Source organism: Chanodichthys erythropterus, chromosome 6, assembly GCF_024489055.1.
Source record: "Chanodichthys erythropterus isolate Z2021 chromosome 6, ASM2448905v1, whole genome shotgun sequence".
Classification (NCBI taxonomy): Eukaryota; Metazoa; Chordata; class Actinopteri; order Cypriniformes; family Xenocyprididae; genus Chanodichthys; species Chanodichthys erythropterus.
The window spans coordinates 34597281-34622360 of NC_090226.1; the positions used below are offsets into that span (position 1 = coordinate 34597281).

The following is a 25080-nucleotide window of genomic DNA, read 5'->3' on the forward strand; positions in this document are numbered from 1 at the left end:
TTGTTTTTATTTGAAAAAAAAAAAAAAAAAAAAGAAAATAAAAATTCATTAATGTTGTTCATTTGTTGAGGGAACTGGGTTTGCCTACAAATTTACATCATCCCTGCACCACTCTATATTTCAGTATTTATTATAAATTATTTATACGGAGTCCCGTACACGACACGCAGGAAAAATAAGCTAAATTGTGCACACGATTTACTAATTCATTCCTTCGATTTGCTAAATCGGAGGCATGATTTATAAATCGAAGGAACTAATTAGTAAATTGTGCGCATGATTTAGCAAATCAAGGGAATGAAATAGTAAATCAAAATTTCCTTTTTTTATTTTGCTTGCATGTCATGTGCGGGACTCGTAGATTCATCTTCACATCATTATTTTTTTTTAAAACACATTTTCCCTCATAATCTTGAATCAGGATTTCTTCCTCTTGCAGCATCTCTTCTCTGATGATGAGGGCGGGGCAACCTGTCACTCACATGAGATCCACCAATAGCAAACCACATCCATCCAATCAATTCCCCACAGACAAAATCAAGCCCCGCCCTACATTTGTTCTTGTTTGAGAAGCGTTTCATTCTGATATATGGCACAATAGGGAGGAAAAGTGATGTGTAATGTGTAAGGGTGCGTTCACACTTGTGGTTCAGTTCATTTGGTTCATTTGGTCCAGACCAAAAAAGAAAAAAAACATATAGTTCTGGTCCGATTAGTGTTCAGATTGGCAATTTTATCACCGGACCAAAAGATACCTAACAGGTATAGGGATACATTCACAACCTGATTGGTCAGATTTTATGATGTATTGCCTATATGAGACAGAACGTACCGAACATCCAAAACAATGCTGTGTGTTGAGGTAAATGCACTTGTTGTGTGAGCGTAGCCTGCATATGTAGGTATTTCCCAGTTGGGAACTCGTGAAGAGCTTATAAAATGCGTAAAGGAGTCAAAACAGCGACGGGAATCCATACATGACACACACAAGCGATCTGCTGTGAGGAGACATGCGTCTGATGTCTGTCATGGGCAAACTCGGGACTATGATGAGAGAAACCGATATGCGTGAGGATTCTGTCCTTTTTAGGGTTTCATCTTCCTGTTTTTGGTTCGTTTACATGTCTTTGACCTGTGTTGCGTTCATATATCATTCAAACCGCACCAGAGTTCATTTGGAAGCGGACCGAGACCTGTCTTTTCAGCGGTTTGGTGCGCACCAGGGTTCGGATGGCAGCGTTCACATATGTTCAAGTGAACCGGGTTTGTTTTAATCGAACCAAACATGACAAGTGTGAACACACCCTAAAAGTAAAGTGACATTATTGCTTTTTACTTTTAATCAAAATTGAGTGGGTATCTGCAGGCCTTGGTTGTCAAAACAAACACCAAAGCTGAGTTCCACTCCAATTTCTATGCCTTTTGTCTGTGAACAAAAGGTAGCTACAAGTATTATGCGATTAAATCTCAACATAATTAATATATTATACACCATTATGCAATTAATTCTCAAAATAATTAATATATCAGACATTACGGTTAAGCACGATCTGCTGTGATGTCACAATCAAGTTTAATTGTGGGATATAGAGCTGTGTCGCAGGACGAGGGTCTGTCCACATAAACTTTTCCTCTCTCGCTTGACAAAGTGGAACTCACTTAAATGTTGGCAGGGATTCCCCCGAGGGGAAGTGGTTAGGGAAGTTTGCGAGTGTCTAAATGCGAAGTGGAACGCACCCCAAGTTGGGTCTAAATACACTAAAGTATTTAGTGGAGATATTGCTTCATGTCAATTTTGACATGCTCTTTGTCAAATTTGTTTGCCAGTTATATGAGAATGGTTTGATGAATCAACTTGAATTCCATGTTTTTGTGTTTAGGAGAAGTTCAAAAAAAGTCTAAAAAAGTCTAATGAATGCCAATGCAGCCCACAAAATAACAGATTCATGTAGTATTGTACATGTACAAAAATCAAAAGTTAAGGAAACTTAAATGTTTAAGGCAACACTTCAGCAGATTTTAGTTCTCAACTTGTTTTTGTAGGAGGTTTTGAGTTTTCTCAACTTTTTGTTGTATAAACTGAATACAACAAGTTGAGAGAACTCAAAAATCTGCTGAAGTTTGTTGCCTTACTTTTGTTTTCTCAACTTTAGATTTTTTACAGTGTAGTACTGCATTTCATTTTCATAGGGAGGCACATGAACTGAGAAACAGACATTCACCAAAACAATAACATTCTCACTCTAAAAAATGCTGGGTTAAATATGGACAAACCCAGGGATTGGGTTGTTTTCACCCAGCCATTTATTTCAGCCAGCAATATAGTAATATAGTAAAAGGCATGTTTTTGCTCACCCCCAAATAGGGGCAAATTTGTGGGGTATTTTAAGCTGAAACTTGACCACACCAGAGACTTAAATTACAACTTGTGAAAGAGGGCATAATAGGTGCCCTTTAACCCAACCTGCTGGGTTTGTCCATATTTAACCTGTCACGATCACCGTCTGCTCCTGTCAGTTCCCGGACTACACTTCCCACAATCGTCCCTGTCAGTCACATGTTCACATCACACCAATCAGCTGTTGCCACATCCACCTTAGCACACCACACTGATCACCACACCCAGCTGCTGCTCATTATCAGGACTATAAAGGACTTCCACTCACACCACCTCACCGCGAAGTATTGTTTAACTTTCATGTTGCAATTTCTGAGCGTTTTTCCCTGTTTGCCTTTCTGTTCCCGACCTTGTCTGTTTCCCGTGTTGATTCTCTGCTGCTTACCTTTGGACCCCTGGATTGTTTATTGTTTCCTGTTCTATGATCGATATCTGCCTGCCTTTTGACCTACCGCCTGTACCCTGACGTCGTCCCTGCCTGTCCTTTGCTGTTCCTGTTTGCCCCTGATTAACTCTGCCTGTACGACCATCCTCACTGTAAATAAACGCTGCACTTGGATCTCCTGCCTGAGCCTCCCTTTCATGACAGAATACTTCACCGCCACAGATCCAGCAGCTTCCGTGAGTGTTTCTATCACCGCCAAGATGAATCCATCTGCCCAGTTAATGGGTCTCCGTCAGGGAGACAGACCCATTGAGGATTATGTCATGGATTTTATCGAATTGGCACCATCAACTTGTTTCAGTGAGGACTGTTTAATGATATTTTTTCGCGGTGGATTATCGGACCCGCTCAGCTCCGTCATGCCACTACATGAGATTAACGGGACTTTAGAACAATATATCGAGCTGGCTTTGCAACTGAGCGGGTCTCCCTTTACTGTGGGTGTTGCTGAGGATTTCGACACCTCGCTGTGTCATGTAATGGCCGCCGCGCCTATAGACACTCACAAAATGGCGGTTACTACCACAACAACATCAAGTCAAGTCTCCGCTGATCACCCAGAGTCACGTCACCTCTCTAGATCAGTCAGGGAGCGGAGAGGACTGCGTTGCAGTGTGGCAGATCCGCCGATGACTTCAGCTCGAGCGGCTGGCATCCCTAAGCATCCACCAGCCGCTTCATTCTCAAGCCAGCCGGCCGCTTCGCTCTCTAGCCCGGTGGCCGCTTCGCACTCAAGTCAGCCGGCCGCTTCGTTCTCAAGCCCGACAGTCGCTTCGCACTTAAGCCCGGCAGCCGCTACGCTCTCAAGTTCGCCTATTGCAACGCACTCAAGTTCGCCGGTTGCTATGGACTCAAGCACCCTGGACGCGCTGGACAAGATGGCTGCTTTGCCAGTGCCCACGGGCAAGATGGCCGCCCCTGCAGTGCTCAAGGATGTGAGGGGAGTTCCAGCCATTGAGTCCGCTCCAGAACCCGCTTCAGCCAGTAAGTCTGCTCCTGAACACGTTCCAACCGGTGAACCATTGCCTCATCCTCGGAAGAGGAGGAGGAGGAGGAAGAGGAAGGCTCATTCTATTCTTCCCCTTCTTACACCCAAGCTCCTCGCTCTGCCGGCGCCACCCGAACTCCTTGCCCACGAACCTGCGAAGGGCCTCGTTGAAATCCCCAAGAACTTTTTGGGGGGGGCAGTGTACCTGAGGGTGGGGAGCTTGTGGGTGGGGACCCTGCTCAACCATGGCCGTTAAGGGCCCCTGACCTACTATGGCCATCTATGGACTCTGAACCGCTGGGGTCACCTATGGACTCTGTCCTGCCGTGGCTGCCCGAGCCACCTGTCCGCCGTGGCTGCCCGAGCCACCTGACCCGCCGTGGCTGCCCGAGGCTCCTGATCCTCCGTGGTTGCCCAAGTTCCTAGAACCTGCATTGGAGATCCGTTCTCGGCTACCATTAGATCTCCAATGCACCCACCCCCCCTCCCTAGCTGTTCTGTTTACGCCGCGAGGCTGGCCTTCCGGGAGGGGGGCATTATGTCACGATCACCGTCTGCTCCTGTCAGTTCCCGGACTACACTTCCCACAATCCTCCCTGTCAGTCACATGTTCACATCACACCAATCACCTGTTGCCACATCCACCCTAGCACACCACACTGATCACCACACCCAGCTGCTGCTCATTATCAGGACTATAAAGGACTTCCACTCACACCACCTCACCGCGAAGTATTGTTTAACATTCATGTTGCAATTTCTGAGCGTTTTTCCCTGTTTGCCTTTCTGTTCCCGACCTTGTCTGTTTCCCGTGTTGATTCTCTGCTGCTTACCTTTGGACCCCTGGATTGTTTATTGTTTCCTGTTCTATGATCGATATCTGCCTGCCTTTTGACCTACCGCCTGTACCCTGACGTCGTCCCTGCCTGTCCTTTGCTGTTCCTGTTTGCCCCTGATTAACTCTGCCTGTACGACCATCCTCACTGTAAATAAACGCTGCACTTGGATCTCCTGCCTGAGCCTCCCTTTCATGACATAACCCAACGTAGGTTGTTTTTAACCCAGCATTTTTAGAGAGATTTAGCCTAATACAGGGGTGTCCAGACTCAGTCCTGGAGAGTCACTGTCCTGCAGAATTCAGCTCCAACCCCAATTAAACACACCTGAACCAGCTAATCAAGGTCTAATTAGGCATACTATAAACTTTCAGGCAGGTGTGTTGAGGAAAGTTGGAGCTAAACTCTGCAGGACAGTGACCGAACTTGGCCTAATATAACTGAAATAGACCAAAAACAACATGAGGATATGTGCTTCCCTTTTAAAACATTTAAATAGATTTCTTTGAAATATTCTCCAGTGACGTGTCACTGCACAGCCTCCCAGCATAAATGATAAATTATTTCTACGTTCATAAACCACTGTTGATTTGAACAGAAAAGCAAGCATACTATATGCAGGATTTGGCATGGCAGAAAGCTCACCTTTTATAATCATTAAAAAGTGGTTATTCATCTTCATCATAATATTACGGATTATTACGTTATAATCAGTGAAGCTGATGCACAATGAATCTCCTATTTACATAATTCCATGTTATAATGAGAGGATTTGAGAGCGTGCAGAACTCAGAATCCACTCAAAACACCAGAGTTTCACCAATATTCTTTTATTATGGAGAAAACCGATCTTAGACCAGCAGTTATGGGCAGCTTTTCCCTCTAAAAGCATTCAGAAGCATATAATCATTGAAACAATGTTGAGTCGGTGTTGATGCATCAACGCTAATTTCATTGAATTAACATTGGTTCAGTATCACTGTTGCACCCGCAATTAATGTTGAAACAATAGTGAAAATCAATGGTAATGGCATTGAATCATCATTACACTATGATTGTTTCTACATCACCAAAGTTGAATTAACATTGAAATTTACAAAAATAATCATTGGTAAATATAATTTGATCAATGTTAATATTACGGTGATTCTAAATCACTTTTGGTGCAAAGAAAATACAACTGAAATGTCAACATAAAATAAAGTTTGAGATCTGATTAAAGTAAATGTTGAAATATTTAAACATTAATATTTCAGCTACACTTCAATGGTATGTCAACAAAAGTATGACTATTTCAAAGTTCGGGGAAAGCTTTTAAAAAATAAGTGACACCTTTCCAGCAGTTGAGTCGCTTCATTTTATTTGACAGTTTAACCAATCAATGACAAAAGAGACAGAAAATTTAATTCTTTAACTCAAACACTGGGGCAAAAAGGACAAAAGCATTACAACCAGTTAGTTTCAGAAGTCAGATGTCATTATAACTGCAGGTGGTCCAATGGCTCAAGTTCATGGCTTGCATCAGACGACTGCCTCTTTTCCTTTGGTTTCTTGAAATCTGACAAAGAAAGAATGATGTTACTTAAGAGCAAGTCAATTCAGTTGTCAAACAATCACATTCAAGAATATTAATATGCTAAACACAATTACAAGTTTATCTCCAGCCCTAATTAAACACACCTGAAGCATAATTTTTCAAGTTTATCTTGTAGAATAAAAGAGCTAATGAAAATTTCTTTAATGCTGCAGATTCACCTTATGTAGACCTTAATCATTTTAAATATCACAGAATAGCCCTATCAATCACTTTCTTAATAAACATGTTTTTGTGTTTCAGTGGGAACAGGCTAAACTGAATGGAGCTCAGTTACATTCCTCAAATTTAATACAGATTCAGGAATATGAATGATTACCTGATTAAGCAGTAATGAGGGAGCAGGAGATAAGGCAAGGATAGCATCAAATCCAAGGTCAGGTGATCGACTACAACTAATGATCAATGTCACATTTATCAAGAGGGGGCTTCTCTTTTTTTTTAATTGTCCATCCTCATTTGCCTTCATCCCTATTAAATGGAAATAAGTCAAGGTGCTCCAAGCATTGAGTAATAGATGCAATACATGGGCTATGTGTAAAGTATGATATTCGTGCTGATGTTCATGTCACTTGCTTTAAGAAATGTTGTTGGAATTTTAATCATAAAATTCCTAATAAATATTACTGAAGAATGATGTGTGCACTTTTTAAGAATTTAGAAAATGAATTCACTTTAATAACCCTTTTTAAATAAATCTTATTAGATTTAGTAACAATAAATCAAATGCAAATAACAAACACTAAAAACCCAGAGAAGTCAGGTGAATCAACGACAACACTACTGTATAGGATGCACCTGTGTTTTCTCAAAAACAATTTCCAAATTGTTGACAAGAATACGTTTTATATAATATCTGTTTAACTTATAACATGAAAGTCAGGTTAATAATATAAGTTAGAGAAAAAAAAAATCAGTTTTACTCAAATTAGGGCGATGCAAAAGTGAGTACACCCCACTGAAAGTCTCTGGAGCAAAGCTAAATTTTAGACTACAAATGTCTAATTTAACAAGAATTCAACCACAGGTGGGTCTAATTATTCACAGGTGTCCAGCAGACAGTTAAATATAAAAGAGTGTTAAAACCCCATTTCTTACTGTCAGCAATGGCACCACATGGAAGAGAAATGTCACAAGACCTGAGAAAGAAAATCATTTCTTTACACCAGAAAGATGAAGGCTACAAGAAGATCAGCAAAGCTTTACTTATCAGTCAGGAAACTAGCAAAAGTGGTACAAAAATTTTAAAAAGATGGAACTACAACCATCTCACAGAGACGTCCAGGTCACTCACGGAAGTTAGCACCTCGACAGGAGCATCTTCTGATGAGAAAGGTTGAAGAAAATCGGCTAAAGAAGTAGAAAGCCAAACTGGGGAGACTATTTCCCGTGACACAATACGGCGTACACTGCAGAGGAATGACATCATGGGTGCCGTCCACAAGAGACACCTCTCCTAAAGCCCATGGACAAAAAAGCCCGTCTAGAGTTTGCCAGGGCCCATGCTGACAAAGATGAAGACTACTGGGACTCTATAGTCTGGAGTGATGAGACCAAGATAAATGTTTTTGGAACTGACGGCTTCAAAACTGTATGGCGTTGCAAAGGTGAGGAACACAAAGAAAGGCACAGTGAAACATGGTGGTGTCAGTGTCCTTATGTGGGGCTGCATGAGTGCTGCTGGTGTCGTTTCATTGATGCATCATGAATTCACAGATGTACTGCTCTATACTGAAAGAGAAGATGCTACCATCACTCCGTGCACTTGGTCGTCATGCACTTTTCCAACATGACAATGATCCTAAACACACATCTGTTGGATTTCTGAAGAAGAACAGGGAGAAAGTGATTCAGTGGCTCTTGATCTGAACACCTGTGGGGAATTCTGAAGAGACGAGTTGAGCATCTCTCTCCATCCAGCATCCAGTCTCTAAAAGAGCTCATTCTTGAAGAATGGAAAAAGATGTTGCAAAATGTCGCCAACTTGTTCATTCCATGCCTAGAAGACTTGGTGCTGTCATTAAAAATCATGGAGGCCATACAAAGTACTAGATGTAGTAGTTTTTGTTGTGGGGTGTACTCATTTTGCATCACCCTAATTTGAGTAAAACTGAAAAATGTGTAATCTAAGTTATATTATTAACCTTACTTTCATGTTATAAGTTAAACAGATGTTATATAAAACTTAGTCTTGTCAACATTTTGGAAATTGTTTTTGTGTTCAATGAGATATTGTTTAAAATGTTACTTTTCAAAGGGGGTGTACTCATTTGCACTGTACAAAACCAAAATCTGTGTTTACCATTTTCAAACTAGAATTGCTAGAAGGCATATGACAAAGTACCACGAGAATGATTCAAAAGCATAAGGATTCGCCTGGTCTCCATACGCCGATCAGTCTGCACAGCGCTGATGCATCTCAGAGAAGCCTAAAATCATGAGGGTCCACCACTAAACCAAACCCCCAGTGGATTAGAGCAAATCAGGTAAAGCAAGTGAAAACACCCATCATGAATTGATTGAGAAACATCCACTAGTGTTCTGCAGAATCATGTGTTCATCAACTTCAAATCACTGTTCGTTCAAAGTCTCTGTCTCCACTCGTGTGCTTTCGGCTTTCATCAAAATTTCAATGCTGATCCAACACACTTTAAACATTGAAATGTCAATCTCAACCAAAATGATAGCTTGGATGATCAAAACTCAACATTGTATCAATGTCACCATGCTATCTGAGCACTTTTTTTGGGATGCTAAAGGTGTGCTTTATCAATAGTGTCATCATTTCACACCTGTAATACAAAATCTTGAAACAAGTTGAGCATCAAACATAAAGGGGTGCGTTTCCCAAAGCGAACTATGGAAAAAACAGAACTGGCGCCACGTTCGTTCCGTAAGTAGAATAGGGAAGGCGTGGGACATACAGCATACGCTTTTTGAAGAATACGGAAAGTGGAAGCATGTGCAAGGCAATCATTTGTTTATATAAAGCATATACTATATTTTTTTTAGAAAACTAGTGATGGTTTCTCTAGATAAGACTCTTATTCCTCGTCTGGGATCATTTAAAGCTCTTTGAAGCTGCATTGAAACTGTAATTTTGACCTTCAACCGTTTGGAGTCCATTGAAGTCCACTATTAGGAGAAAAATCCTGGAATGTTTTCATTAAAAAACCTTAATTTCTTTTCCACTGAAGAAATAAAGACATGAACATCTTGGATGAAATAGGGGAGAGTAAATTATCAGGAAAATTTAATTTGAAAGTGAACTAATCCTTTAATGCCAAGAAAGGTCAGAGCAGTATCAGATATGGAGGACATACTGCTAGAATATTACATGTTTGATGGGTGCAATCTTTTTTGGAGCTGTTTAGGCAAAAATTAATATGCCTAATTAACTTATTTTACAGACATTGATGATATTTTCCAGTGTTTTATTATAGACTGTTTTATTAAGTAAAATAAATTTAATAGGTAAATTTGTTTAATACGTTTAATACATTTTAATTTTGTCATCCCACGAATTGTAATAGGCTAGTGATAATCTAGAAATAGAAACAGCGTGCCAGATTGATAACCTTCATATTCATATGATATAATCATAATATGCATTCAGTATGCAAATAGATGAAGGAATGAACGAACGAACGGATACATTTTAATTTCTATTTCAGTTGATTTCGATAATATAAATATTCAAAGAGAGATTTTAATATGATTTTAACTAAATCTTGAATCTTTTTTTATCTAAAGTTTTCAAAGAACAGTACGTTACATCAAAGACTGTGCTCTTTAAGACAAAGTTTAAATGAAGTAGATGAGTTAAACTGTGAATTAATTGCCGGGAAAAAAAAAAAAAAAAAAAAAAAAAAAATATATATATATATATATATATATATATATATATATATATATATATATATATATATATATATATATATATATATATATATAATACAGGAATAAATATCATGCTGCATTGCACATAAAAAACATTTCTTTAACATCTAAAGCCTGACGAATCATTAAAGAAGTCTTTCCATAGAGACTTTTATTATGAAAAGAGTTTCTTGCATGATGTCCGGCGCCGCTCGGGCTTTCGCTCAGTTGCATCATTTCCGCTGTCTCTGCTCACCGGCTGAGGGTCCGCATGTGAGTCTCATCTTCATTCAGAACTTACACACACACTCATTAAACACACAAACTCACTGATCTGTGTTTATGGATCACATATATAGAGAAACACGATCATAACACCGGCGAACTGCGACTGTAGAGGCGAGCGCGCGCTCGTGCGCGTGTGTGTGATGACAGATTGTGATGGAGAAGCTGCTGTTTATTTACACTTCAAAACAGCTTCATAATGTCCATAAAGTGCTTTACATCCGTTAATTACAAACACTTTATGGTGTATGTTTGAGATATATATGCTCTGTTCCTCCAGCAGTGCTCATGTTATTAATAATGTTTCAACAACAGTTTTGTTGCTTTAGTCATTTAAATGTTAATGAACTGTTGTATAATAATATGCATAAAAATACAATTACTCTGCCTCATTATTTGACGTATTTAGGTAATATATTATATCTAATGCTTTATTATTACTGGAAAAGCCTTATATGGGCAATGATGTAACTGTTACATTGTATCTATAATACAATGAATATAACATTTATATAATGTCTTAGTATTATTCTGGTAGTTGCAAGTGTTGCACACACGCACACACACACACACACACATATATATATATATATATATATATATATATATATATTTATATATTTATATTTATATATATATATAATGTGTGTGTGCAGAAGTGGCTGTACAGAGTTAAATTTGAGGTCAAAAAGATAAGGATGAGATTTTTCTACATATCAGATGAATTATTTATGCTCAAAGTAGAGTAAAAAAACATTTAGTGGAGCATGAAAAGTGAACACATAAAACAGGCCTTTTTAAAGGGGGCGTTCCTAGTCTGGATGACCTCATATGGGGAGGTCACTAATTTATCTTTAAATATCCGTGACGAACACAGTGACATCAGAAGCTGCTTTGTGAACACCTGAAGAGCGTCTCCGGCATCTCAACCATCTCTGGAATTGCCTTGATTAAACTTTTTTTTTTTTTTATATTTGTACTTTAATTTATATAGAGTTTTTGTAGAATAGTTACACTGCTAGAGAAACGAACTGTAATCAATAAATTGACTTCTATTTTTATAAGAGAGTCTGCCTCCCGAGGCATTGATTTATGACGTTGAGTCAGAACAGACTGTGGTGAAGTCCTCTGTTCGATTGTAAGTATTTTAAAGTGCTTATAATTTAGGTCAGATTCAACTTACTTAACCTGAGAATAATAAAAATATGGTAAAGATGTCAAATTATGCACCGTATAAAACAACCTGTGAGCTGCACGATGCTTTTTTGTTTCAAATAGAGATCATGATTCTGAACTAAACAAAATATGTAATTTACTAGAGGTTCTGATGAAATGTTAATTGCTGCAGTCTAGGGATGTGATGGTGAGGAAATGCTCCCACCGGTTAATCGACATGTGACAACACCGGTAATACTGGTGTCACCCGGGCGCAGGCCTCCAGCTCTTTTTATTTTAAATTGACTGGATGAATGCTGGTGTGGCTCTGCATTTTACTTTCAAATTAGTGGATCATGTGTGTTTGAATCGAGATCATGATTAATCATGCAGCTCTAACGTCCATTTACAGTAATTGTTTTATTTTTGTTCTTGTTGTACAGATAGCAGGTCAAATGAAAGTGAAACTGAACACCAAATCAGAATGGTTATGTGCTTTCTCTTTAAATGCAAGTCTTGTTGACTTGTGTAGCTATTAAAAAGTTATTTAATAAAATAAAAAACACACTCACAAAGAAAAAACTACCAACAACTTGAAAGATTTCACCCATATTCCTGTAATCATTATCCAAAACTCATATGACTGTCTTTCTTTTCAATGTAACCACAGTGAATGAAGATTTAATGCTTGAAAAGGATGTCAATGTACCATAAAAAAACATCTTAACAGTGGTTCATATGACTTCTGCACTGTATATTAAAGTCATATGAAGAGTTTTCGCAAGTTTTTTCTTCCCTATTGTGACGTATATCCAAGTGAAACGCTTCCCAAACAAGAACAAATGTACGGCGGGGCTTGATTTTGTCTGTGGGGAATTGATTGGATGGTTGTGGTTTGCTATTGGTGGATCTCATGTGAGTGACAGGTTGCCCCGCCCTCATCATTAGAGATGAGAAGAGATGCTGCAAAAGGAAGATATTCTGATTCAAGATTATGAGGAACATGAATTTAACACAATAATGATAAATCATCATTTAGAATAAACACTGCAGTATTCCATAACAAAACAAGAATTTCGATTTCTTTGGTGTTTAAATGTTTTGCTGGAAATAAAGAAGTTCAATCTGAAAATAACTTCTATAGAGCTATTGGTAATGAATTGTGTGATTGGATTGTGTTTGTTGTGTTCTCAGTCAGAATGGTGGAAGCCGTGCCAGAATCCATCCACTTCCCCACGGAGGAGGAGCGAATCCTGCAGCTCTGGGAGCAGAAGGACTGTTTCCAGGAGTGTCTGAAGCAGTCCAAGAACCGGCCCAGGTGACACTGCACAGGTCACACACACGCACTGGGTCACTGTACCGTCACGGTGCTCACGGTTTGTGTAGTGAATAGCGTAAAGTAGGGTAAGCTGTGCCACTTAGAGTTGTGGTCTAGACAGGAAGAAGTAAAGCAGAACTGCTGTGTCAGCTGAATATCTTAGATTGAGTTGTGTCATCATGGGGTAAGTTGAGGCATTGGGTTGTTTGTGAACATTTCTAACACATCATTTACATCTTCACAAAGCAGCCTGGAAAAGGTTTAATATTAGAATATCTTTTGCAAACATATTTCCTGCATTCAGAAGTAAAGTTCACTGGTGCTATTAGCTGAGCCACTGACACATCTTACCCCGAAGTGTACGTTTGTAACAATTGTTTTTATAATAATTCATGCCTTGATGTTTATATATGTAAGATATAATCCATGGCTAGCTGCGCAAATGCACGATGTGGAGTGCATTCATATGGATTAATGCACAGCTAGCTGTGGATTATCCTGCTTATACTATGATCGTTTACCTGCATTGATGGATATTTGCACCGCAATATTTGAGTGGAAGAATAACATTTACAGTTATTTTCATCAGTTCCGGTTCGTTAGATCTAGCATTCTCTCTGCTTTAATTCAGAAACAGAGATAAAGTTGTGCAGTAAGGTTTCATTTATTTGAATGAATGAATGAATTATAGTGTTTATTTGAATTATTGATCGAGAGAGAGAGAGATGTGTGTGAGTTAACTGTCTGTTCAGTGTCTCCCTACTAACAATAAAGCTGTAAGTTTAATTGCTTCAGAAACAGCGACGTTATTCATTTTATTTTTCTGGATTCTTTGATGAATAGAAAGTTCAAAAGAGCAGCATTTAATCTTTTGTATCATTTTTAACGTCTTTACTGTCTGTTTAATGTGTCCTTTCTGTATAAAAGCATTAATTTCTGACCCCAAACTTTTAAAGTCCCCTGTAGTCAATAATTTTATCCTTTAAAACTCCTCTTTGATCACCAAAATGACACATTTGAATGTTTTTCCCTTGCCTTAAAATAGCTTGAATGTAACTCTACACCCTTGCCTGTGGTGCTATGAATATGCAAATAAGCCCCGCCTCCACTCACTCGCACCAGCTCAGAGATCCACTCATTGATGATCACACGTTGAAGTGATTGGTAACAAGGCGATTTCAAACCGAGTCTGTCTTTGGCTCGCCTTTCTTTTAAGGAGAAAACACTCAACAATGGTGTTTACTGATCATGGTAAAGCATATTAAAAACACCATAAACAACATTAAACACTTGATTTTCACCACAGGGGTCTTTAAACATTTTACACATGGATAAATGTACATGCATTTCACATAAATATGTAAATTTTTCTGTGTCTCACTCAGCTATGAAATATTCAATTGGCTAGAAATGAGTCTTGTAAATCCTTGACCAGTGACGCAGTGCTTTGTGTGTGTCGGACCATTACTGTATATGTCAAAGCATGTGATTACAGTGATGTGACCTCATGTCTAATACATTTAGGTGTCTCTGATTTGTTTGTCAGGTTCACGTTCTATGACGGGCCGCCCTTTGCTACCGGTCTGCCTCACTATGGCCACATCCTGGCCGGAACCATCAAGGACATCGTGACCAGGTTTGCCCATCAGAACGGCTTCCACGTGGACCGGCGCTTCGGCTGGGACTGTCACGGCCTGCCTGTGGTGAGAATCGCACACCGTCACTCGCTTCAGTCCAGCAGTGAAAGATGAGGCCCATCATACACATCAGAACAGCCCATCTCAAACTTTTATAATGTGGTCACGTGCATTGGTGCGCTTAGAAAAAAAATGATTGAAAATGTACAGTAATGTAATCCATGGCACTTTATGTATTCCAGTCATGCTAACAAACAAGTAGCTTGACCAAAATATCTTGGTAATAATAACGGGCCTCAGCAATAGTTAGCCAGTAGCCAAAATGTATTTATATTTTTCATTTAAAAAGGATTTTGGATTTTTAGCTGTACATTGTGTTGCTATGCGGAGTGTGATTGCATAAAGAGCGTTTTCACATTTACTGTTGTTCAACAAAATCCAGTCATTTCAGTAGGAATCCACACAATCAGGAGTTTGAATCGACTCGGTGTCCTTAACCGACGCGATAAGATACCAGCGATAAACAATTTGTCTGTCTACACCAGCAGCTGCTAAGACTAGTCTTACAAGTTAGACATCTTTTTTTTCTTTCTTTAAGACTATTTATAACTTTTTAAATTCATTACGTAAAAACGTAGATTGGCCTAATTTGATACCGAAAAGTATGACTGAATGACTAACTTCTAGTGCAGGGGTACTCAAGTTCGGAAGCCGCATTTAATCCACATAAAAGGGCCACAAATTACAATTTTTATCGTAAGACTTTTATTTAGGCCTACTTAAGGCAATATTTATAGTTTTACTGGGTATTTACAAGTTTATAAGTCTTACTAGTCCTATAATGGTTGTCCTATTTTAAAGTGTTTTTAATGCCATTTAAAAAAAAATAATAATAGTTTGTCTTGCTGTATTCGTAATGCAAAAATGCATTCATACTCAGAGTACGAAAAAACAATGACAAAATGCATAAAAGAAAAACATTCTTGTGCAAATAAACTTAACAAGAACTGATGAAAAGAAGTGCTTATTCCTAGTGAAAAGTCTGTTTTCACAAGTAATTTCATGTTTGGCTGTTGCTAACTGGCTGATTTTTACTTTTTATACTCCATTGCACATTTTTAATGCTTTTATACTCAGGGTCGCTTTACAAAGGTGTCATCAATATTATTATTATTATTATTATTAATATACATCACCACGGGAGGCTATTGAGTTTGTTAATTGTTACTGTTATTCCGTCTTCTCCATTTCTTTGCAGACTGTGAATGGCCCTTTTCTGTGCTGACATCTTGTGGACAATTAAACTAAATTAGTGCAAAAACTATTCAAAGCACACGTGCAAAGTGCCGTACATTGTTCGTTGCGGTTAGAAGAAAAAAGAGCTGCGCGCGTACACCATGCACTTTCTGTGAAGATGACTAAATGTGTGTCATGCGCAGTGTACGGCGCATAAAAATCGAATATTCACACTAATTTTTAACCAAATTATAATAAAAAAATACATTCATATTTAGCGTCATGCGGGCCACAAATTTAATCCTGACGGGCCGCCTGTTGAGTACCCCTGTTCTAGTGGGTCATACTATTCAATTCACATTTATTTGTATAGCGCTTTTCACAATACATATCGTTTCAAAGCAGCTTTACAGAGAATGCATGTCAACATTACAATTTAGAGATGTAAATGTAGTTAGCTAATAATGTAACTTAGGCAATTAATTTACAATCACTGTTAGCAGTTTAAAGCTGCGTTCACGTCACCTCGTATTTACCGGAATCTTGAAATGACAACACGTGACGTTATATTCGGAGCTGTTCACGTCCTTTTGGTCCTTGAACTGGGAATTATGCGTTTCCATGGCAGCACTGTCAACACCTAAATTAATCTACAGCTGTCAGGTGGTACAGGTACAGCACGCCCACGTGGTATATCTGGGAGCTTTCAGAAAACTCCCAGCTTACAAGCTGTAATTATGAGCTCTACGAGGACGTGAACGCTTTTTACAAGCTAGAATCTCGTAACTACAGGAATTACAAGGCCGCGTGAATGCACCTTAATACTACATCTTAAAGGGATAGTTCACCCAAAAATGAAAATGTGATGTTTATCTGCTTACCCCCAGCGCATCCAAGATGTAGGTGACTTTTTTTCTGCAGTCGAACGCAAATTATGATTTTTAACTGCAACCGCTGCCGTCTGTCAGTCGAATAATAGCAGTAGATGGGAACTTCAACTATAACAGTAAATAAAACTTCCATAGACAAATCCAAATTAAACCCTGCGGCTCGTGACGACACATTGATGTCCTAAGATACGAAACGATCGGTTTGTGCGAGAAACCGAACATTATTTATATAATTTTTACCACTAATACACCACTATGTCCAACTCCGTTCAGCTTCCTGTTAGTGAGGTCAAAAAACGCGTTGTGATGACGGAAGTGATGTCTCGCCCATATACTTCAATGAGTGCTAGACATCACTTCCGTTGTCAGAGCGCGATCAGACCTCACTAGCCGGAAGCTGAACGGAGTTGGACATAGTGGTGTATTAGTGGTAAAAAATTATATAAATAATGTTCGGTTTCTCGCACAAACCGATCGTTTCGTGTCTTAGGACATCAATGTGTCGTCACGAGCCGCAGGGTTTAATTTGGATTTGTCTATGGAAGTTTTATTCACTCTTATTGTTCAAGTTCCCAATCACTGCTATTATTTGATATTGGCATTAATCCTTTTTCATTTTTTGATCATTTTGCACTGATAAGGGACAACACAAACTACGAAAACATATTTTATTATATAAACAGTTTATACATAGAAAAAAATAGCAGCTATCTGACCTAAACTGGGTTCTGATTGGTTCATTGTATTCTAAACTCAATCAGTTGTTGAAGCTATTAAGGTGTGCTGACCCAAAAATCTTTTACAAACCCGGACCAAGTTTAATCCAGTAACCAGCATCACAGGATGTCTGACTTTGACATGTATATATTGCCATTATTATGTAATCAGAATGAAAATTATTATTGCTGGTCTTTAATGATAATGTCAAGTTACTTTAATGCGTTTGCACCAAAAAATGATAAGGATTTATGCTGATATCGTCCAAAACCACACTTTACCAGGGGTGTTGGAGGGCAACTTTTGGAGGGCAGTGTATGTATTACACCATTTTAACATTTTAATAATATATACTGAGTGACTGAAACACTCATTAAATATACTTGTTTGTTCACATTAAGTTCCCAGTTGAAAACTTTCTTGTTTCCTTTAATTTATTTTCAGGATCTGAGATTAATTATCCTTTATCGCATTCAGTATGGCTATAAATGATATTCACACTCATATTTAGTTATTTCAACATTAAATATAGCACATAATGGTGATACGCTGCAGATACGCTTTTTAGAATTTAAATAAGTTTGTTGTAGTTCTCACAATATCCTCCAGGTGGCTCATGAAACAACTTTCTGTAGTTCAACATCCAGACTGAATCAACTGCAACCTGAACTTACTCACTACGCCACACTCCTGATGAACAGTGTCACTGTGTTTGTTCTGTTAGTGTAAACAGACTTTGCAGCAAGACGGGTTATTTGCTTTATTTTAAATTAAATTTAATGCACATTTAATTGCATTGCTTTTAGATTATGGACTCTTCAGTCTGTTTGTCTTGCATGTCTTGGGTGTGAGCTAAGCTTCATACGTCACTACTCCACTGACCGTAGATAATGCATCTGTTTTGCACACAGGTTTTGCAGAATATTTGCTAATATGATGTACATTATAATATTGAACTGATGCTTCACAAACCTCATCTGTGTCAGACAGGGACAAGTACATTTACACCAGCAAAATTCCCAAAACCATCTTTAAAACATCAGTGTGTGTGTTGATGATTGGAACAGAAGCGCTGATTGATGCCAGATGACGTCAGGCTGATGGTGGTTTGATTTCTCTGTGATTGTTGATGTTTTTCAGGAATATGAGATTGATAAATCGCTGAATATCAAAGGACCCGAGGATGTGGCGAAGATGGGGATAGAGGAGTACAACAAGCAGTGCAGGAGCATTGTCATGAGATACGCTGATGAGTGGGAGGTACGAGTGTGTGTGAATCTTGACCTTTGACTCAACAGACGTTTAAAGACATTTTTAAAATGTTCAGTGAAACATTCATTTAGTGCAATTAAAAGAGTGTCAGGTTCAAATAACAATGTTCAGTTACCACAAATCATTTTTGTTCCATTTTTGCTCTCTGATAATAAACGCCTTTCTTTTGTTCATGCAAATGATCTGTAATAATCTGATCTCAATTCGATCTGAAACTGATTAATTAGCATAAGTTATTACTCCACTACCTGCATGACTTTATTAATGACAGTTTTATACTGTTGAACAGACGTAGAAATGTGCAATAAAGTTAATACGGTTTAAGAAAACAGTTGTGACAAACTAGTTCATTTCTCTAATGAGTTATTGATCCTCAAGTGTCTTTTAATCAGTTGTTATGGTGTCAAACATGTGACATACAGTACAGTCCAAAAGTTTGGAACCACTAAGATTTTTAATGTTTTTAAAAGAAGTTTCGTCTGCTCACCAAGGCTACATTTATTTAATTAAAAATACAGTAAAAACAGTAATATTGTGAAATATTATTACAATTTAAAATAACTGTGTACTATTTAAATATATTTGACAAAGTAATTTATTCCTGTGATGCTAAGCTGAATTTTCAGCATCATTACTCCAGTCTTCAGTGTCACATGATCCTTCAGAAATCATTCTAATATGCTGATTTGATGCTCAAGAAACATTTATGATTATTTTCAATGTTGAAAACAGTTGTGTACTTTTTTTTTCAGGATTCCTTGATGAATAGAAAGTTCAAAAGAACAGCATTTATCTGAAATACAAAGCTTCTGTAGCATTATACACTACCGTTCAAAAGTTTGGGGTCAGTAAGAATTTTTATTTTTATTTTTTTGAAAAGAAATTAAAGAAATGAATACTTTTAATCAGCAAGGATGCAGTAAAGACATTTATAATGTTACAAAAGATTATATAAAAAATATTGTACACAAATATTTTGTACAATTGTACACATTAAATGTTTCTTGAGCAGCAGATCAGCATATCAGAATGATTTCTGAAGGATCATGTGACACTGAAGACTGGAGTAACGATGCTGAAAATTCAGCTTTGATCACAGGAATAAATTACTTTGTAAAATATATTCAAATAGAAAACAGTTATTTTAAATTGTAATAATATTTCACAACATTACTGTTTTTACTGTATTTTTAATTAAATAAATGTAGCCTTGGTGAGCAGACGAAACTTCTTTTAAAAACATTAAAAATCTTAGTGGTTCCAAACTTTTGGACTGTACTGTATTTGATTGGAGGTTATCCATGAATACCAGCTTCAGAAAAGTAGGAATATGGACTGCTGTTATTAGTTTTTTGGACTCAAGAGCTGCTTGTGACAGGATGTTGATTTTTGAAGTGACCTATTTTTGATATGATTATGACTCACCAGACATCTGTGAGGCGAATGGGTCGCTGGATTGACTTCAGGAACGACTATAAGACGCTGTACCCCTGGTTCATGGAGACCGTGTGGTAAGATTCTCATGGGAACGTAAGGTCACTTTTTTTTTTTTTTGATTTTATGCTTTTTTTCCTCCTAGCACCTCCTAGTTTAATTTTTTCCCGATGTGATCAGTCAGCTCCAGTCCACTAATTTGGAGCGGTTAAGGCCCGCATTTCCCACATTTCCCTCCGTCTCACGCACAGTTGAGCGCGCAAGTCTTTCTAAGATACTCCTTTGCTCATGAGCGCGGAAAGACGCGTTCGACACATGCACACGCGCGCCGTCCATGGTCATAAAAATTTGGCTGCGCGGCCACTGTTCAGGGAATCAAAGCTAGTCCACGGTCTAGTAAACGTTTCTTGCTTACACCGACTGAAAACACATGAGAAACATCATGAGACAGGAGAGACTCGGACATTGCACTACTGAACACTGAAAGGTACATGCATGTGGATTTGGATAGTTAATCGATTTAATGCCGTGCCCGAATGCCGTTTATCCCTTCAAAGTGGCAAATAGCAGACAGACATGCAGGGCTATTCAATTATTTTTCTCATTATCATGCTACTTTTATTATTAAATTAATATTGAAATTCTTTTGCCCCACTATACATTGCGCATCACCGCATAACCAACACGCTGCGAGGACAATAAAATATTAGTTAGATAGCTTACTCCTCATTTAAAAAACAGCTTGTTTAACATTAAATACTTCTTGATTCACAAAAAAAAAAAAAAAAAAAATTCTCACTATATGGGCCACAAGAGAAGTATTAAGAAAATAAATTAGATTAATCTCATTATCTCTAAGAGCATATGTGCCGTTAATGCAGCGTCTGGTGTCAAAAGCTCAGTCAGTTTTTACTTTGTTTCTGTAGGAATAATTGACTGGCGTTTGAGACTTCTTCACCCCCACAGCTCTCACTCAAAGTTTGAGTGATATCCACTGCCTCACCTTCATGGTTTAAAATGGAAATATTTTCAATATTGCGACGTGGCATTTTTCTTTATCACCAGTTCCTTGCAAAATGATGGACACTGATTCACATATCGTCCACGTTTGCTTAAAATTTCTGCTAATAGCTTGATAAAAAAAATAATAATAATTTTTTGCTCCCCCCTACCTCAAGAGTCAAATGTCGCCCATGACTGTGACTATATTAATATGCAATATTGTTGACGAAAAAATACTAAAATTAAGTAAAAAAAAAAGAATCTCTATTGCAGACTGCTCTACAAGCCTCAACTACAAGCTTTCATGATTGCATACAAGCGTTTAAATCCATCAATCAGAGCTTTTCTGTTAAAAGGATACATTTTCCTGCCTGGCGTTTTACTTTATCTTTGCAGTGTGCACATGCTCTTTCTACACTGCGGTAGAAGCGCCAATGATCTGAAAAAAACGGACAAACAAGTAAGCTGTAGTTCCATTTGTGATATTCTGCTCAAATGAAAGTGTCGTTCAGTCAGTCTGTGTTCCTTCACGAGCCACTGTTTACTGCGGCTAAATCTGCCATCAAACCTTCAGTGATGAACTGTAATAAATCCAAACATGATCTCGACTATATTTGCATTTTATGGTTGCAGAATAAATGCATTTATGAAACCTCTGTGTGGCAATGCTTTTAAATCTTTTTATGCTGTTGTTTTAATAGAATGTAGATATTTCACTGTTAAAATTTTTGACAGAAGTTTCTTCTTTTCCTAGTTTTCATAATGTAGAGAGTTTGTTAAAGTTTTAGTTCACCCAAAAATGAAAATTATTCCATGATTTACTCACCCTCAAGCCATCCTAGGTGTATATGACTTTCTTCTTTCAGACGAACACATTTAAAAATATCCTTAATCCTCCAAGGTTTATAAACATAAAACATTCGCATTTTGAAGCAAAACATAATGCATCCATCCATTAAAAAAAAAAAAAAAGTAATCATATGACTCCAGTGAGTTAATAAAGGTCTTCTAAAGCGAAGCAATCCGTTTTTGTAAGAAAAATATCCACATTTAAAACTTTGTAAATTCAAATAACTAGCTTCCGGAGGATGACCGTATGCAGAATGCACAATGCAATAATTCTGATGAAATGTAAAAATCTATTTCTCAAATGACAACAATCATTGTGTTTATAATTTAGAGCAAAATAATCATGATTATACATTTTGTCCATTATGCAGCATTATGAAAAGTTTTAAAACCAGACTAAAATGCCTAAACTAAACGAAAACAGGATAGGTTGACTAAATATGATAATAACTAAAAAGTACATTTGACACAAGACTAAGTTAAAAAATACCTGACAAGATTACCACTAATCCAAAGGTTGTTTTGGAAATGCGTTTTGACCACTGCCAAGAGCCGTACAATATATTTTGTGCATGCAATTTTTAAAAGCCAAATTATTATGGCATCAACAGGTATGCAATATAATTGCAAGGGCTTGTACAACTAATCATTTTATCAGTGGACCAAGTACCCGGTCAAATGTTTTCTAATGTAAATAATAGGTTGCATTAACTTATTTCTGCTAATTTCCACATTTTTAAAATGACATTCATCACTTGGAGAGATAAAATGAAAGACGGAAAATCATTTCAACCATAGCTTATTATATCCAAATCTCATTAATATCCATATATTTAAATAAATGTTGAACATCTGACTGACCACGTGAGAATCTTCTTATTAGTAAACAGAAATAATAGGTTGCGTTAACTTATTTTTGCTCATTTCCACATTTTTAAAATTACATCCATCATTTGAAAAGATTAAATGCATGACAGAAAATCATTTAAACCAATTAGTGTCAAATTTTCATTTAATAAATGGGATATTTAAATAAATACATTCACAAATCTCACTTCTCCACTGTGAATAACGCATGTTTTATCACTGAAGAGCCATATAAATGCGTTTTTACAGATGTCCACATGATAAACAAACACAGCAAAAACTGTAAAATCATCCAGTCAGGCTGTAAAAATATGTGAGCTTTGGATTTTTGAACATGTTTATTGTGTTTTTTATTGGACACTTGATCTATAAATAAGATGAGCAAACTTTCAGTTTTCAGTGTTTATGTACAGTAGATGTAATGACAGTATTAATCAGCTGGACACATGTTGTTGTGTTTCAGGTGGGTGTTTAAGCAGCTGTATGATAAGGGTCTGGTGTACCGCGGGGTGAAGGTCATGCCGTTCTCCACCGCCTGCAACACGCCACTGTCCAACTTCGAGGCCAATCAGAATTACAAGGTCAAGATGATGCTTGATTTCACTGATATTCTTGTCAAACCATCAGCTCATCACATGATCTTTGCTGCAGATGTTTAAAGTGCTTGGCTTTGCTCAACAGGATGTGCAGGATCCGTCTGTGATCGTGACCTTCCCTCTTCTGGAGGATGAGACGGTGAGTTTCCTCGCATGGACCACCACACCATGGACCCTGCCCAGCAACCTGGCCCTCTGCGTCAGCCCCGACTTTAGCTACGTCAAGGTCAAAGGTACGTGGAACCCAATTTTATTCTATTTCGACTTTTTGATACATTAATAACTGGATAATCATTACACTATATATGAAAAATTCAGATGAAAAAGTCAAAATGAGATAATGATATTGAGCGAATGCACTCCGCGCATAATATACACTCATCAGCACATTCAGAAATAGGGTTGCAAAATTCCGGGATTTTTCAAAACTGGAAATTTTCCATGGGAATTAATGGGAATATATGGGAATTAACAGGAATTAATGGGAATAAACAGGGAATTTGCAAAATTGCAGGTTAGCATATAACAGGGTACTTAAATGTAGTTGAAAAAAAATCTCGGTTTTGGTTAAAACAACCAGATTTAATGCAATTTCATTTAATTTTTTACCCTGCACATTCCTCAATCACATTCACACATCACATGACTATTGAGGCCACACCCCCTGCATGCACTGTGCATTCCCCCAGTCCATAACATGCACATTTGCTCAAAAATACAGAAAAAGCAGTAGCATTGTGAAATATAACTACAATTTAAAATAATGGTTTTCTATTTTAATATACATTAAAATATAATTTATATCCAGTGATCAAAGCTGAATTTTCAGCATCATTCCTCCAGTCTTCAGTGTCACATGATCCTTCAGAAATCATTCTGATATGATGATGAATTATCAATGTTGGAAACAAAAAGTTACATTTTTTTTTTTTAGGAATTTTGATGAATAAAAATTTTAAGAACAGCATTTATTTAAAATAGAAATCTTTTGTAACAATATACTACCATTAAAAATTTTGGGGTCAGTAATTTTTTCTATTAATACTTTTATTAATAATTAATAATCTAATTAATACTTTTATTCAGCGAGGATGTGTGAAATTGAGAAAAAGTGATATTAAAGTGATATTGTTAGAAAAGATTTCTATTTTAAATAAATTCTGTTCTTTTTAACTTTTATTCATCAATGAATCATGAAAAAAGTATTACAGTTATAAAAACATATTCAGCAGCACAACTGTTTCCAACATTGATAATAACTGAGTATTAAATCAGCATATTAGAATGATTTCTGAAGGATCATGTGACACTGAAATAAATAACACATAACAATTGCTGCAATAAAAAAAATATTTATTTTACATATTTAGTAAATTAGAATTAATTAAATGCAAAAAATAACTGTTATTTCATGTTATGACCAAACAAAATGTTTGTTTATATTTTATATATGATACATTTTATATAAACATTATAAATTTCCCAAAATTTCCAATTAATTCCCATAAATTCCTGTAAATTCCCATAAATTCCTGTTAAGTTTCCAAATTGGAATATTTCCAATATTCCCCAGGTTAAGTTCCTGTGGAAAGTTTTACGGAAATTTACCGTAAACTTTCCGCCCCTTTGCAACCCTATTCAAAAATACTGGTTCGTTTTTCAGCAAATGCCTCTAAGTCCAC

General features: G+C 37.3%; 1 protein-coding gene across 1 annotated transcript in view; it reads left to right on the top strand.

The window, feature by feature from the left end:
• Window positions 1-10353: 10353 nt before the first annotated feature.
• iars1 (isoleucyl-tRNA synthetase 1) overlaps window positions 10354-25080 on the top strand; it is a 95101-nt gene continuing 80374 nt past the window's right edge. Inside the window, exons 1-7 of the mRNA XM_067388770.1 lie at window positions 10354-10413; window positions 12775-12898; window positions 14445-14601; window positions 18519-18638; window positions 20079-20161; window positions 23266-23383; window positions 23484-23631. Of these exons, the coding sequence (XP_067244871.1) occupies window positions 12780-12898; window positions 14445-14601; window positions 18519-18638; window positions 20079-20161; window positions 23266-23383; window positions 23484-23631 (745 nt within the window). The 5' untranslated portion in view covers window positions 10354-10413; window positions 12775-12779. The remainder of the gene's footprint in view (window positions 10414-12774; window positions 12899-14444; window positions 14602-18518; window positions 18639-20078; window positions 20162-23265; window positions 23384-23483; window positions 23632-25080) is intronic.